General features: G+C 39.4%; 1 protein-coding gene across 3 annotated transcripts in view; it reads right to left on the bottom strand.

Annotated features, from left to right (window-relative positions):
* LOC146575407 (uncharacterized) overlaps positions 1-15477 on the bottom strand; it is a 58131-nt gene that overhangs the window by 26786 nt on the left and 15868 nt on the right. For all 3 annotated transcript variants that reach the window (XM_085270110.1, XM_085270109.1, XM_085270108.1), the window contains exons 2-9: positions 6476-6541; positions 6103-6162; positions 5261-5323; positions 5054-5152; positions 4855-4948; positions 4553-4609; positions 3556-3588; positions 1214-2170 (exon numbers count right to left, since the gene is read on the bottom strand). In XM_085270110.1, the coding sequence (XP_085126236.1) occupies positions 1214-2170; positions 3556-3588; positions 4553-4609; positions 4855-4948; positions 5054-5152; positions 5261-5323; positions 6103-6162; positions 6476-6541 (1429 nt within the window). The remainder of the gene's footprint in view (positions 1-1213; positions 2171-3555; positions 3589-4552; positions 4610-4854; positions 4949-5053; positions 5153-5260; positions 5324-6102; positions 6163-6475; positions 6542-15477) is intronic.

Below are 15477 nucleotides of genomic sequence, written 5' to 3' on the forward strand. Positions count from 1 at the left end.
ATATAATGTAATTGCAAGGAGGTATTTCTGTAGTCTATTGATACTAGATAGTGGAAAAGGGGTGGAATTAAATAAGCTTATGCTTCTTCCTGCTCCTTTTTGAACATGAAAGTTATTTGGAGTTGTGGTTGCTCGTTTTCCTTTTGTTTTGCTTTGTTCATTTGTCTCTTTTAATTCTATTTTGTTGTACTTTTTCAACATGTTCAAAATAAAGATTCAATCAATCAATGGTACTGCAATGAAATTTCAGCAAAACGGACTGCTGTATCATATTTTACTTTGATTTTCAGGCCTACTTTGAATTCAGCCCTCTGTAGGTTGTCCATTCATTCCTGACACATTATCCAGTTCTTGTCAGTATAAATTTCCAACAAAAATCTTCCCCTTTGTGATCTTAAGGAAAAAATCATATTGCTAAATTTTTTTCAGCAGTGTTTGATAGTCAGAATTTTTATTGTTGTTGTTGTTTTTAAACTTTGAGACATTCCAACAATCAAGAATGACAACAACAGATTGGTGCAGCATAGAGTTTTGCATAGCAAATTTCTGGTGCTGACAGGGGCAGTGTTTAAAAAAAAAAAGTGCGACAAAGTGCCTTTAACTCTCATTCCTTACAATGGCCAAGAGCATAAGGTATGAAACTGCTGGTCTTTCAGATTAAAGAGACTTTCAAATAAAGTAATTTCATTAGCAAAATTTAGGAAAGTATCTTTTAAAAATGAAGAAGAAAACATTATGGGCGATCGTGGCTCAAGAGTTGGGCGTTCGCCTTGTAATCGGAAGGTTGCCGGTTCGAGCCCCGGCTTGGACAGTCTCGGTCGTTGTGTCCTTGGGCAAGACACTTCACCCATTGCCTACTGGTGGTGGTCAGAGGGCCCGGTGGCACCAGTGTCCGGCAGCCTCGCCTCTGTCAGTGCGCCCCAGGGTGGCTGTGGCTACAATGTAGCTGCCATCACCAGTGTGTGAATGTGTGTGTGAATGGATGTGTAAAGCGCTTTGGGGTCCTTAGGGACTAGTAAAGCGCTATATAAATACAGGCCATTTACCATTTATCCTAACTAGTAGTGCAATATCTTTTCACAAAAGTTTTTATTATTATTACCCTTACCTGGACATTAGCTATGCATGCTATGCAATTCTCTTTACTGGATGGTTGATTCAGCTGCAGCTGAATACGTTGTCAGAATGATCATTAATCACTGACGTAACTTACCATCCTTCTGTTGCAAATTCAACGGGGATGATGGAGTTGTTATTGTTGAAACTGCTGTTGTTGAGACTTGTGGGTTTTTTGTTGTTGCTTCTGTGGTTGCTGTTGCAGAAGGTGTCGCTGTCGTCTTATTTGTTGTTGCTTCTGTGGTTGCTGTTGCAGAAGGTGTCGCTGTCGTCTTATTTGTTGTTGCTTCTGTGGTTGCTGTTGCAGAAGGTGTCGCTGTCGTCTTATTTGTTGTTGCTTCTGTGGTTGTTGTTGCAGAAGGTGTCGCTGTCGTCTTATTTGTTGTTGCTTCTGTGGTTGCTGTTGCAGAAGGTGTCGCTGTCGTCTTATTTGTTGTTGCTTCTGTGGTTGCTGTTGCAGAAGGTGTCGCTGTCGTCTTATTTGTTGTTGCTTCTGTGGTTGCTGTTGCAGAAGGTGTCGCTGTCGTCTTATTTGTTGTTGCTTCTGTGGTTGTTGTTGCAGAAGGTGTCGCTGTCGTCTTATTTGTTGTTGCTTCTGTGGTTGCTGTTGCAGAAGGTGTCGCTGTCGTCTTATTTGTTGTTGCTTCTGTGGTTGCTGTTGCAGAAGGTGTCGCTGTCGTCTTATTTGTTGTTGCTTCTGTGGTTGTTGTTGCAGAAGGTGTCGCTGTCGTCTTATTTGTTGTTGCTTCTGTGGTTGTTGTTGCAGAAGGTGTCGCTGTCACCTTATTTGTTGTTGCTTCTGTGGTTGTTGTTGCAGAAGGTGTCGCTGTCGTCTTATTTGTTGTTGCTTCTGTGGTTGTTGTTGCAGAAGGTGTCGCTGTCGTCTTATTTGTTGTTGCTTCTGTGGTTGTTGTTGCAGAAGGTGTCGCTGTCACCTTATTTGTTGTTGCTTCTGTGGTTGTTGTTGCAGAAGGTGTCGCTGTCATCTTATTTGTTGTTGCTTCTGTGGTTGGTGTTGTAGCAGTACAGGCTGTTGGTGTTGTCGTTTTTGCTGCTGATGTTGGTGGTGGATTGAGTAAACATAAAGGTGGTTTAATAAATGTAATCACAGGGATTTTAAAGGTACAGAAAACTTAAGTATTTAGAGTTTGTCATACATTAATTATGTTAGTGGTCATAAAAATACATTTTGGGGGAAATTTCAGACCGTTTCCAAATTAATTATTAAGATTCTAAATCACTGGGTGATTTAACAGGTTGGTGTGAGAACTTCAGAAACTGCCTGAGATTTTCCTGTATACCCGTCTGTAGGGACCACACAGAGGACCTTTCTGTGAAGGGCTGCACACTGACCAGTACATTTAAAACATGACACTGTTTTACAAATGACTTTTTGTAAATTTGTGAATTTTCTATTACAAAATGTTTATTTAGCTGCTTTACAACAGTTTGGTGTTCTCTAGCTCAAAACACAGAAAAGCTTACTTGCAAAATACTGAAATGTTTCCAAATGTTAATCTTAACAGATAAAGCTTAGGAAATATGATCAAATATGTATTTCGTCCATGTGTGAAACTCAAAGTTTCTTTAAAGTCAGGATATTTACATAAAACAAAAACAAAATAAAAAAACAAAAAAGAAACTTTGAGGTTTCTTTAAACATTTTTCTTGAATATACCTCTGTTAGCGTGAATTGTTATGTTGTCATTTTTATGCTTGCCAACTCTGATGAAAGAATTCCACTGTCCCCACACACACACACACACACACACACACACACACCCTTGTCTTAGAACCACGTGGACGTTGCTTTGCTGTGATGTGTTTTGTGTGAACTGTTTCTCAATAAAAAGCAGCGAGAGGAGGCCAGATTTGGGGCACCTAATCAGAAAGTGCAAGTGAAACGATCGATCGCTTTTGCCTTGTTTTTTTTTTTTTTTTTCCTCACGGGAATAAGTCCTGGATACTGGATGGGTCTGAGTTTAGACCCAACAACCTCCATTGGATGGAGTCTGACTGCTTTTAATCTCATTTTTGGGCAAAGAATAGAAAGACAGCAGCAGCTGCCAAGCACTGGAAAAAAATGTCTTTTTTTTTTTCCATCTGCTAAACAGCAATTTCCAAAATAGAAAAACAAATATTCATCTTTTCCAATAAAATGAAAAATATAAGTCGCACTGTATGTGTGTGCATCCTCTTTTAGAAGTGAAAAGAAATTTCTTGTTCAGTCAAACACGGAGAACACACTTTGTTGTCGTTTTTCTGCTTTTAATGGCTAATCTTGATCAAATATAAAGTTTATGGCTGTATGATGGTCAACTGGGTATTTTTAGGATTTTTTTTTTTTTTTTAAAGTAAATTTCTAGGATCTGACATCAGCTAGAAGCAAAACACACACATGCACTGTTTCAGCATTAATAAATAAAATGTGTTTCCTACCTGGGTTGGGAGAATCTCGCTTACACACTTTTTCTAAACAAAAAAGAAAAGAGAAAAATATGGAGACAAGGTTGTGAATTTTAAAGTCAACACACTGTAAAACATCCCAGTCACACATTGTTTAAAACCGAAACAAAACAACAGAAAATGTGGATGTAGGTTTCAGTACCTGTACACACATCTCTACACCGGCAGACACAATAGCAGCATGGACACACATGCTTACAATGACGTAAATACAAAGCGCCGACCCGACGCATCAGAATTGTGAGATGTCGGCTTTCTCATCCGACGGCACGAACGCAGACACGCTGTCGGGGCTGAAACCCGACATGTCACAGATTCTGATGCTGCAGGTTTCATCACTCTCCAACCAAAGTTCACTGAACCAGCAGGAAAAGAAAATCAAAACTACGCTTCACATTTGATAAACATCGTCTGTGTACTTCGAGGACAGTTTCCCATCTCAAATTTCTGTTTTCTGCATTATTTGCTTGCTTTTTAGTCTACTGTTGTGCACAGCACTGCACTGCCGTTTTGTTTGTTCAAAAATTACCTGTGACAAGAAAGTTTAAAGAAATGTAAACTTTTTAAAATTATACCAAATTGCAAATCTCTTAGCTATGTCTCTGATAACACCTCTGTAACTTTGCTCAGCAGCATCAGGTAATGTTCATATGCTGAGTTCAGTTTCAACTGCAGAATATTTTTAGGGTTATCTGCTATAAAAAAAAATAAATTAAAAAAAAAAACAGGCCAGGAAAATCACCTTCATGTTTTTTCTGTTTCATCCTCAGTTACTACAAAGGCATCTGCTGTGATGGTTACACCTTTGATAAAGTCTCACAAGTGTCAGTACTGATACGTGATCAGAATTATAATATTTCTGACTGTCTGAGGCAAAATTTCCCCGATTGAAATCGAATCGAAACCTTGTGAATGGGAATCGAATCGGTCATAGAAATCAGTGACCATAGACCTGTGTATGTGTACTTACCGTACACTTTACAGATGTCTTCTGCAGTGGGTTTTTGTGATCCTCCATTTGTTTTGTCTTTGGTGAAAAAGAAGAAAAATGTTAGCGGTAAGAACCAGAAGTTCATTTTAGGTTTATTGTAGGAGATCCACATTTTACGGTTTGAGGAAGACCTGCTCCTTTTCTTTCTCTGAATTTCTAAAACGTCTAAGCTCGTTACAACAGTCGGTGTCACAGTGTTGCTTCTCACAAAGCCATTCAAGCAGCAAGTCTTTAAACTAACCACAGCTGAATGTTAGACAAGTATCAAAATGAGGCGATACCTCGTAGACCCTTGGCTATATTTGTCAAGCACATGAAGTGGTAGAAAGGGACACTGATGTTCTCATCCGTCTCGTTACATGGCGGTTTATAGTCCTGCAGGACAAACAACATGTTTATCAGATATATTCCTTGTTTAACCTGAGCAGGAGTAGAAAAAACAAACAAAACTTTAAGAAGAAGAGATTTTTGTTTCCTTGCCATGTTATTCTCGTCCTTAAAACAGTCCCGTAGAAAGCAGGTTTCTTCTTTTTTGTTATCACAGTCTTTGGCTTCCGTTAAACTACATACAATGATGTCCTGCAATGAAAGGGCACATTTATCATTAACCAAATATAAGTCACTCCAACATAAACTTAAATACATTTGGACATTTTCTAGTTTTTAAACAATGTTTCACAAAGTTACCTCAGACTTGTTCATTATTTTGACGGTAATATTCTCTGGCAGCCTGTGTAGTGTAGTTGTATTCTAAACATAGAGAAATGGTAAAGAAGCAAAATACATCAATAGTTATGTTTATTTTTAGTGAGTGATCATCACAACTGAAACTGCAAAAATCCAAAGAGAGTGAAATATATTGGCTGCTAAAACACAAATCTGCTGGGGTTGGAGGCCCCCAGAGGGCTGCTGGTTGTCTAGAACCTGATCCCAACACCCAAATCTGATTGTTGGCTTTGTCTGTCATTTCATTGTTTTAAATAAAAATGTAATCATTCAGAATTACAAGAAAATGGAAACAAAAAAATGTCACCAAAGGCACCAGGAAGTTTTTGTATCATATATCTTTAACTAAACTTTTTTTGGGAAAGTAATGTACAAGCTATAATGACACCAAACCCTTGTTTTATATTCTCAACAGATTGCATACAAAGCTTACAATCTCTGACCTTGTGCTCACCACAAGTCCTTAAAAATGTTGTCAGTGATGGAAAAAATACAAGTAAAAACTTAACTTGGAGCTCTGTGTGTTTCACACTGAAACAGACGCAGACTTCCACACTTTCTTTACAGACCATTTAAATATGGGACCACTTTTAAAGTAGCTTATTAGCTCCTAAGATGTAGACAACAGCATAATGCAGTTAAGCAGAAGTAAACACTCATTACAGTCTTTGAATATTTGTTGTTTTGGGGCCTGATTTACATCATCCTCATATTACCTTTTATCTTAACACCCTTGTCATCCAGCATTAGAGATCAGCCTATTAAGAAATTTAATAATTAGGGAAAATAACATTTTTTGTTACCCAGTCTTTTTTTGTGAAGTGGTCCATACAACCTGCTTCTGATGGCTCGATCAGGATTACCTGGTAGACAAAACGTTGTTTAATTTGACGGACAGAATTACCACCATATAATGAACAGAACTTGTATAACACTATATAAACTAAACTAATGCAGACCTAAATTTAAGAAGGACAGGCTACCAAAAAAAATGACAAATGAGTACTTTAGGTCTCATAGCTTTTTAATAAAACCAGAAGTTACAGTAATCAACAAAACATTAAAACTAAAAACATTCGCGCTCCTCTCGAAACTATTAAGTTCGGATCACCAAGAGCACATTTTACAGCACTTATATAAAAGCAAATAGAGTAAAACTGCAAAGAGAACACTCACACTAAAAAGCAACAGGCAGAGAAAACAGCCGTGTGACGTCATGATGCCCTCTGTGATCTTTGCAAACTACAGTGAAACAAAAAAAAGCAGGAGAAAGGTATATTATGGACACAGACACACAGAAGATTTAAAAAATAAAACGAAATCCCAGAAATAAACCCTAGACAAAACATATCTGTCAACTAAGGTGTAGGTCTGTTAGGTTATGTTGTGGTCAATGTTCCCTCTAATTTTTCACGTGTCTGAGCGAACACACAAACTCCCTGAGCGATCTCTTGGACCACTGTGAGCGACATCAGACGTGTGCACTGTGGTCATGCTGGCATCGAATCCATCGAAGTTTCATGGTTTATTAAAATAATCAAATTACAGCATTTACATTTATGTTAGATGACTTTTAATTAACTGCTTTAGCCCACTTACAATGAAAATGGAAAAAAAAAAAAAAAAATCTTGTTCATGACCATGTTAACACTATTGGAAGCAAAAATAACTTGCACTCCAATTTTGAAAACAATTTTCTTTTCTTTTTTTATAAAGCTCTGAGAGAGTCTGTAACTCTGTCGGCAAAATACAGTATATAATGACCAATGGTGGGCAATTAATTATATAGTTACTTCTTCAAAAAAGTAACTCAGTTTGGCAAACAAAGTTTTTTGCAGCTTTTTTTTTTTTTTTTTTTAATGCAGCCAAGGCGTTTTTTAAATAAACATTTCAAACTATTTACAGAACAGCTGTTCTGCATCAAATCTGATGCCACACAAATTATTTGTGCCACTCCAAAAAAATAATTCCTGTCCACTATGAGATGAAGGAGACCAACAGCCTGATACCTGCAGGCCTGACAGCAGCAGATGTATCACTGCTGTAACACCTGTAACACTCAGCAGTCGCCTCATTGTTCTGACACACAACAACACTATTGACTACACTACACACTAACTACACAAGATTTGCGCTAAACGTCGCAAATCTCTCACATCTCAAAACACCGCCATAACTCCTAAAACTTCCCCCTTCCTAAACAACTAAATGCCACGTTGCCATATCATTTTTTGATTGGTCGACATGGTACTTTTTTGGACGAATAGGAAAGGCAGAGGGGGGTGGGGTTTGTTTTTGCTCACAGGTGGAGAGTGCTTTCAAGCCTTTTCTCTTATAAATCGCAGACCAAGAGGACCGGAAGTGCGAGGCTATGAAATGGGACCGTTCAGCCTTCAGGAGTTTATTAAAGGCAGCCATCTGCTCCTTGCTCCCTAAAATATAACAGGACATTGGAGTCCATCTCACACTTCAGTTCAATCAGTTTTCTGTTTGACGTTTATTCAGCTGTGTGAAAACTGGAACTTTAATTTCAGCAAAACCGATTTAATCAAGGACAAATAAAACACTGAAAAAAGCCAAACAATAACATTTTTGTGACTTATATATTGTGCTTAACCCAAGTAGCGAAAGACCACGGAGGTCTGAAAACAATGTTCCGGGAGTCCGATGTTCTCGGTGGCTCTAATGAGCCTTAAACCCCGGGTCCCCTATTGAGCTGGTATGGAGGACCACAAGAGCCACGCGCATCGAAATAAAAAAAAAAAAAATTCGTGCTTAAATAATGAATTGTAGAATAAAATCTGCATTTGTAAATTCATTTTTGAATTCCAATTTAATAAACTGATTTTTAAAATGCTTTTTAAGTCTTCATTTCAAAAACCTTTTTTTGAATTGCACTTTAATAAACTGCATTTCAAAATCCATTTCCCTTTCCTGTTCGCTCAGGGATTAACATGTGGATTAGCAGTTGGATTAACAACTTCATTTTAAAAATCCTGCTGCTATTCAAAGGAGATTGGTTGGTCAGACACAGGCTGTCTGCCAGCCTGGATTTTTCTAGCTCATAGCTTCACCCTGCTAAGAAGCGTGTGTGCTTGTACAAAGGCCGTTCAGCCTCGGGAGGGACCCTGCAGCGAAACGGAGAGCACAACCTCTGACTGAGTGCCTGTCTGACCACCTGTGAAGGTAACGTGCTAACATGGCTAACGCTAGCATCACCGCACGTAGCCCCGTTATTTTAAGGTCATCTTAGCTCGTGAAAGTTTTACGTCGCAGCTGTACGAGCTCGCTACGTGTTCTCTAAGCTGCTGTGCTCTTCACAAATAAAGCTGGAAGCAGCTCAGACTATTAGAACCCGTAGGGTTGCCAACCGTCCCTTAAAATACGGAATCGTCCCGTATTTAGAAACAAAAGTACACGTCCCGTATTGAGCTAATAAGGGACGCACTTTGTCCCGTAATACAGTGAGAATCAAAAGTAGTCTATAACTTTTAATGGAATTAACGCTTTGTTGGAAAACATAATTCCCAGCCCCTCTCCTGCTTTGTGACCAATGAGCTGACAGCACACTTATGACAATTCGAGTATGACAATTCAGATTACCGCTCATCTCATTGGTCGAGGAAAGGTCGCTTGCGGAGAAAATACCGGAAGACAACAGATGACCACAACAAGAAGCATGGCCAACAGGGAAACAAACGCCGACACTGCGGTGCAAGTCTCGGACGACAGTACACCTAAAGCTGGGCAGACACTGTGCAATTTTTTTCAGTCACGTTATTCAGCTCCTGCTCAAACTGCACGATTGACTCGCAGGGATTAGAAGTTGGTAGGTCACGATGCAGGTCTCACACTATACCGCCCGATGCTCTGATGCGACCTGAGTGCTCACACTGTGCCTCCATAACATGAAGGTTATAACAGAAAATCTGTCACTCTCTCTCTCTGTCTTTCACTCACACAGACACACCACCACCATCAACTTTGCTAAATTGCTAATGAAAAACATGATCAGGCAGCTGTGATTGAGCAGCAGTGTAAATCCAACTATTTTCACGGTTGTTGTGGTCGTGATAATTTTGTGATGCCACATCGAAAAGGCTCGGATGAGCTTTCCAAAGTTCTACAAGTTGTGCCTCCATCGCTTGTGTCCAGATCACACGCTGCACTGCTGTGCTGCTCCGTCTTTTTCACCAACGTTTACGTGTTTGCGCGCGAGCAGTGTGAGCGGCTGTGGTGACACCCTCACGAGCGATTGATGATCGGGAGCTGGTCGTGAGGTGTTAATCACTTCTCGTTACCCCACGTATACTACACGACGCACGATGAAGGCCAAAATCAGTCCGATCACTCAAAAAAATCGGCTCAAAATGGGCCTAAAACTGCACAGTGTAAGCCCAGCATTAGAGCAGCAATGTTTGTTCCCCTCAGAGAAAGGGAAGAATGGGAAAAGGAAAACACCTGGCTGGAAAACGTTAATATGGGCATGTGCAGTGAATATCAGCGCTATGTGGCCAGAAGTGTGATAATATAATTTATTTTGTGTAATAAACAACTGCAAGGATAGATGATTACAACAAATTGATGACTAATACATAAAAGTAATACATAGATGAATAATGATGATGAGTTATGATGCGTAATCAAGGGAACAAGCGGGTTTACAAACAGGAGCAGCTGATTAGCATTAAGCCAATTGTACTAAATGCACTAAATGTGCACTGTTACAAGAATGTTTTTCTTTCTATTGTTTTCTATTATTTTAAGTTAAGCAGGACAGAGTTCTTTTAAAGAAAGATTTACTTATATTCTCAAAAGTTAAGCATGACAGGCTTCTGTTTAAGAAAGAGACCTGTTTTATCGTGTTAATGTTGTCATTTTGAGCTAAAAATAAATGGCTAAATGATCATTTGTTTCACATGTGTTCATATCACAAAGAATAGAATATGCATCTACTTAAATCAACTTCAAGTCAAATGGTTAAAAAAATAATTTCACACACAAAAAAAAGAGCTAGAAAATTCACCACACTGGGAAGGGTGAAGACAACTGGGTCGCCCGGCCCTGGCCACGAGGTGTCCCTTATTTATTTTTCAGGGAGTTGGCAACCCTAAGAACCAGCACTGAGGCCTGTTACATTTATACAGCGTTAGAGCAACAGCTGCAGCCTACAGCCTTTAAACTAGCGATTAAAATGCTGACAGTAAACTCGTCAGTCCAGATGTTACCACATTACTTTGTGATACTTAAGAGTTAAAACAACTGAGACAGGCTGATTAAAATAACATCTGTCAGTTCTCACATTTAATATATCAAGACTGGAGATCACACTACTGATTTCAGTTCATTTAATATGTGAGTGCACAGATTCATTCTCAACTGGACATAAACGATGATCAAAGGTTGTATATATGATGAATTCATCAAATCCCAGCCTCTAACACGGTGCGCTGAATCTTAGCTTTGAATGTCCAGTATATTCTAATCAGTGCAATGTAAGAATTCACTGAACCCACAGTATCTACACCTGTGTGGCAAAGACACAGATAATGAAATTTAATTGTTAATACAATATATATCATGAGAAACGAAAACTGAAATTGATTCAGCTCAGTACTTTTCTCTGTATGCTCTGATTATAAAGGCCTTAAATTCTGTGATATATACTGTAAATGATTTTCACAGAGGTCTTAAAGTAGTTAAATCTCTGCTGATAGTCTGGTTGTTTATATTTTCACGTTTTTGTCTCTGTAGGGCTGTTTGATGACGATTTGGACTCCTCTGGGAGATGTCACACCCACATCTGTTCCATGCTGCAGCCATGGATGGTGTTATAGCTCTGAGTCAGCTTTGGGCCATCAGACGCACACACTGGAAAACCAGCACCTGGACTTCGTCATGCTGCTGTTGTGAAAATACTGGTTACTTGTAGTTTTCTCAGTATAATAAAGTGATCCATTGCTCCCACTTCAAAAGTGTTAATTAGCTCTGACATCTGTCTCTGTAAGCAGTGATTTATCAGCACAAAGTATTGACAGATCAAAGGCATTCATTACAGTGATCCACAGCACCACATGTTAATGTGTTTGTTTTATTTAGTATCACTGATCCGTCTGTGCTGCAAATTTCCTCACTGTCAGGGTTTTGACTAAAGTCTATCTTTATTGTTTCTGCACACCACACAGTTTGTTTCCTCCATTATTTTATCATTTAAATTATTATTAACTCATTCACTGCCATTGACGTCTATAGACGTCAATTGAAAAACTTACGTTGACTGCCATTGACGTCCATAGACGTCAATGGCAGTCAACGTAAGTTGAACTGAAGCCCACCAGCAGTAAAAGTAGACCTGCAAGGAGGTGCAGGGTTTGAGCACGTATGGGATTGCGCAGTGAGACAAAAATGTGGTGCAAGTCTTGTTGTGTTTCACTGCCAGCCATTTGAAAATGGCTGGCAGTGAATGAGTTAATAACGATTATAGATACAAACCCAAATCCAATTTTGTTAATAAATCTAAAGGCAAAATACAATGATTTTCAAATCTCATTGTGACAAAGTGGGTGAGAACACCATTTGTCCATTTTCTTAGTTGACGTTCTTGTTTTGAATTAACCATATTTCATATGTAGTGTTGCGGCTCCTTCAACCAATGGCCGCGGCAGGCTAAACATGAGGACACAGATGACTCGCAACAACAAACTGATAAAATACACTTCTGTACCATTTGCTCCTTTTATTCCACATGCAACTGTCCAATATATAAATCAGCACATGGGATTAACTATTAAACAAATGCACAAACAAATAACTGCAACTCACCAATAACTAGGGTTGCCAACTCCCTGAAAAATAAATAAGGGACACCTCGTGGCCAGGGCCGGGCGACCCAATTGTCTTCACCCTTCCCAGTGTGGTGAATTTTCTGGCTCTTTTTTTGTGTGTGAAATTATTTTTTTAACCATTTGACTTGAATTTGATTTAAGTAGATGTGTATTCTTTGTGATATGAACACATGTGAAACAAATGATCATTTAGCCATTTATTTTTAGCTCAAAATGACAACATTAACACAGTAAAACAGGTCTCCTTCTTAAACAGAAGCCTGTCATGCTTAACTTTTGAGAATATAAGTAAATCTTTCTTTAAAAGAACTCTGTCCTGCTTAACTTAAAATAATAGAAAACAATAGAAAGAAAAATATTCTTGTAACAGTGCACATTTAGTGCATTTAGTACAATTGGCTTCAGTTGAGGTATTATTTCAGCTTTTCTAATGCTAATCAGCTGCTCCTGTTTGTAAACCCGCTTGTTCCCATGATTACGCATCATAACTCATCATCATTATTCATCTATGTATTACTTTTATTTATTAGTCATCTATTTGTTGTAATCATCTATCCTTGCAGTTGTTTATTACACAAAATAAATTATATTATCACACTTCTGGCCACATAGCGCTGATATTCACTGCACATGCCCATATTAACGTTTTCCAGCCAGGTGTTTTCCTTTTCCCATTCTTCCCTTTCTCTGAGGGGAACAAACATTGCTGCTCTAATGCTGGGCTCACACTGTGCGGTTTTAGGCCCATTTTGAGCCGATTTTTGAGTGATCGGACCGATTTTGGCCTTCATCGTGCGTCGTGTAGTATACGTGGGGTAACGAGAAGTGATTAACACCTCACGACCAGCTCCCGATCATCAATCGCTCGTGAGGGTGTCACCACAGCCGCTCACACTGCTCGCGCGCAAACACGTAAACGTTGGTGTAAAAGATGGAGCAGCACGGCTGTGCAGCGTGTGATCTGGACACAAGCGATGGAGGCACAACTTGTAGAACTTTGGAAAGCTCATCCGAGCCTTTTCGATGTGGCATCACAAAATTATCACGACCACAACAACCGTGAAAATAGTTGGATCTACATGCTGCTCAATCACAGCTGCCTGATCATGTTTTTCATTAGCAATTTAGCAAAGTTGATGGTGGTGGTGTGTCTGTGTGAGTGAAAGACAGAGAGAGCGACAGATTTTCTGTTATAACCTTCATGTTATGGAGGCACAGTGTGAGCACTCAGGTCGCATCAGAGCATCGGGCGGTATAGTGTGAGACCTGCATCGTGACCTACCAACTGCGAGTCAATCGTGCAGTTTGAGCAGGAGCTGAATAACGTGACTGAAAAAAAAAAAAAAAAAAAAAAAAAAAAAAATCGCACAGTGTCTGCCCAGCTTTAGGTTTACTGTCGTCCGAGACTTGCACCGCAGTGTCTGCGTTTGTTCCCCTGTTGGCCATGCTTCTTGTTGTGGTCATCTGTTGTCTTCCGGTATTTTCTCCGTAAGCGACCTTTCCTCGACCAATGAGATGAGTGGTAATCTGAATTGTCATACTCGTCAGTGTGCTGTCAGCTCATTGGTCACAAAGCAGGAGAGGGGCTGGGAATTATGTTTTCAAACAAAGTGTTAATTCCATTAAAAGTTATAGACTACTTTTGATTCTCACTGTATTACGGGACAAAGTGCGTCCCTTATTAGCTCAATACGGGACGTGTACTTTTGTTTTGAAATACGGGACGATTCCGTATTTTAAGGGACGGTTGGCAACCCTACCAATAACTGCACTAATTACAATGCCAACTTACAGTTTGGCCTATGGCATCAATTAGTGAACAAATATACATAAACCATCAAGTTCCAGTCAAAATACATCAAAATCATTCAAGCTGCAGTCAACAGAAAGTTTTGCCTCATGCTCATCCTACCTTTCTGCTCATCAACATCAGGTGCCGTGAACAGGCGAGTGCAACCACATTTATCATCTACCACACCCATGAGACACGCCCCACACCCATGCACCAATACAGTGAGTCCATTTAAACCAACCCACTTAGTCAAAAAGGAACAACTCATATGGCTCCTACATACCGGCCCCTAATTATTTTAGAGCAATAATTACATCATACTTACCATGTAGGAGACGAAGGCTACATTCACACTGCAGGTCTTAATGCTCAATTCCGATTGTTTGATCAAATCTGATTTTTTTGTCTGCTTGTTCACACTACAAATAAAATGCGACAGCAAACGCGCTCTAGTGTGAACGTGTTACACCACTCCAGGACAACTTGGTGTAAACAGCAGAACCGAGTTTATTTGGGTACTTCAGAACCGTGGCTTTCACATACAGAGCCCAAGAATACACTCTTCTTCTTTTCCTTTTTCGAACATAGTTTCTTTTTTCGTGACTGCCCCCTACTGGTGGAAAAACATGTAGCAGCCAAAAATCCAAACATATAGTTGAATAACACAAATACCAACAGATTTATGCAATGTTTTGGACATATTTTAGCTTTACACTTTACCAAGTGCTACATTCCTCCCCTGCTAAATAAATGTTGTCCCAACATTGAGGAAACATGACAATAAGAAACAAAAATAAACAACTATACTTCTCTTTTCCTTGTGACAACGTAGAGATGGCGTAAGTCGGAATAGGGTTTAGCAGTGCTTTAAGATCACTTTCACGATGCACTATTGGACCTCAGGTGACAGAATCGCATGTTACTCTCTTACCAGATAAGCATCGGCTTATAACAATGCTGAGTTGTTTCCAACAGTCCACATACAAGCACCGCAGCAATTTCCTAATGTTGTAAACCTGCTCAACATTTGGCAATAAACCCCATTATGATTCTGATTATTACCCTCTAAGACATTACTATCACTTTATCATGTGCTCCGGAGCTTATCAACTTAGATAGTAACCATTTAATCACAATTAACCTCATCAAACATAACGATCCAATGTCTTACGCTACCATCCCCAAAAGTATCAAATACTTGTGTCACCATACTGGTAAGGCCTTGTAAGTCCCCATACATTTTTGAAAAATAACATCATTTAAATTAAAAAAAAACTCTTTCACAGTTCAATAATAACTAACTGGCACATAAGCTGCATAGTAAGGCATTTGTAGAGCAGGCCAAGGTACTCCAAACTGGTCATAGAATGGCGGTGCTGCTGCACTGGCATACAATGGGTTAACACTGTGACCAATTGCTCTTTGAACTGGTTGGCCAAACGCATCATAAGTCAATATTTTCCGTGGACATCTGTCCCTCTGAGATCTTCTCGGCTGCGGTTCCGACAGTTCTGGGTTCATTTCACTGGGCTGACCTGGCA

Source organism: Mchenga conophoros, linkage group LG4 (genome assembly GCF_057382185.1).
Source record: "Mchenga conophoros isolate Kocher_MC1m ecotype Shallow Benthic linkage group LG4, M_conophoros_male_GT1.1, whole genome shotgun sequence".
Classification (NCBI taxonomy): Eukaryota; Metazoa; Chordata; class Actinopteri; order Cichliformes; family Cichlidae; genus Mchenga; species Mchenga conophoros.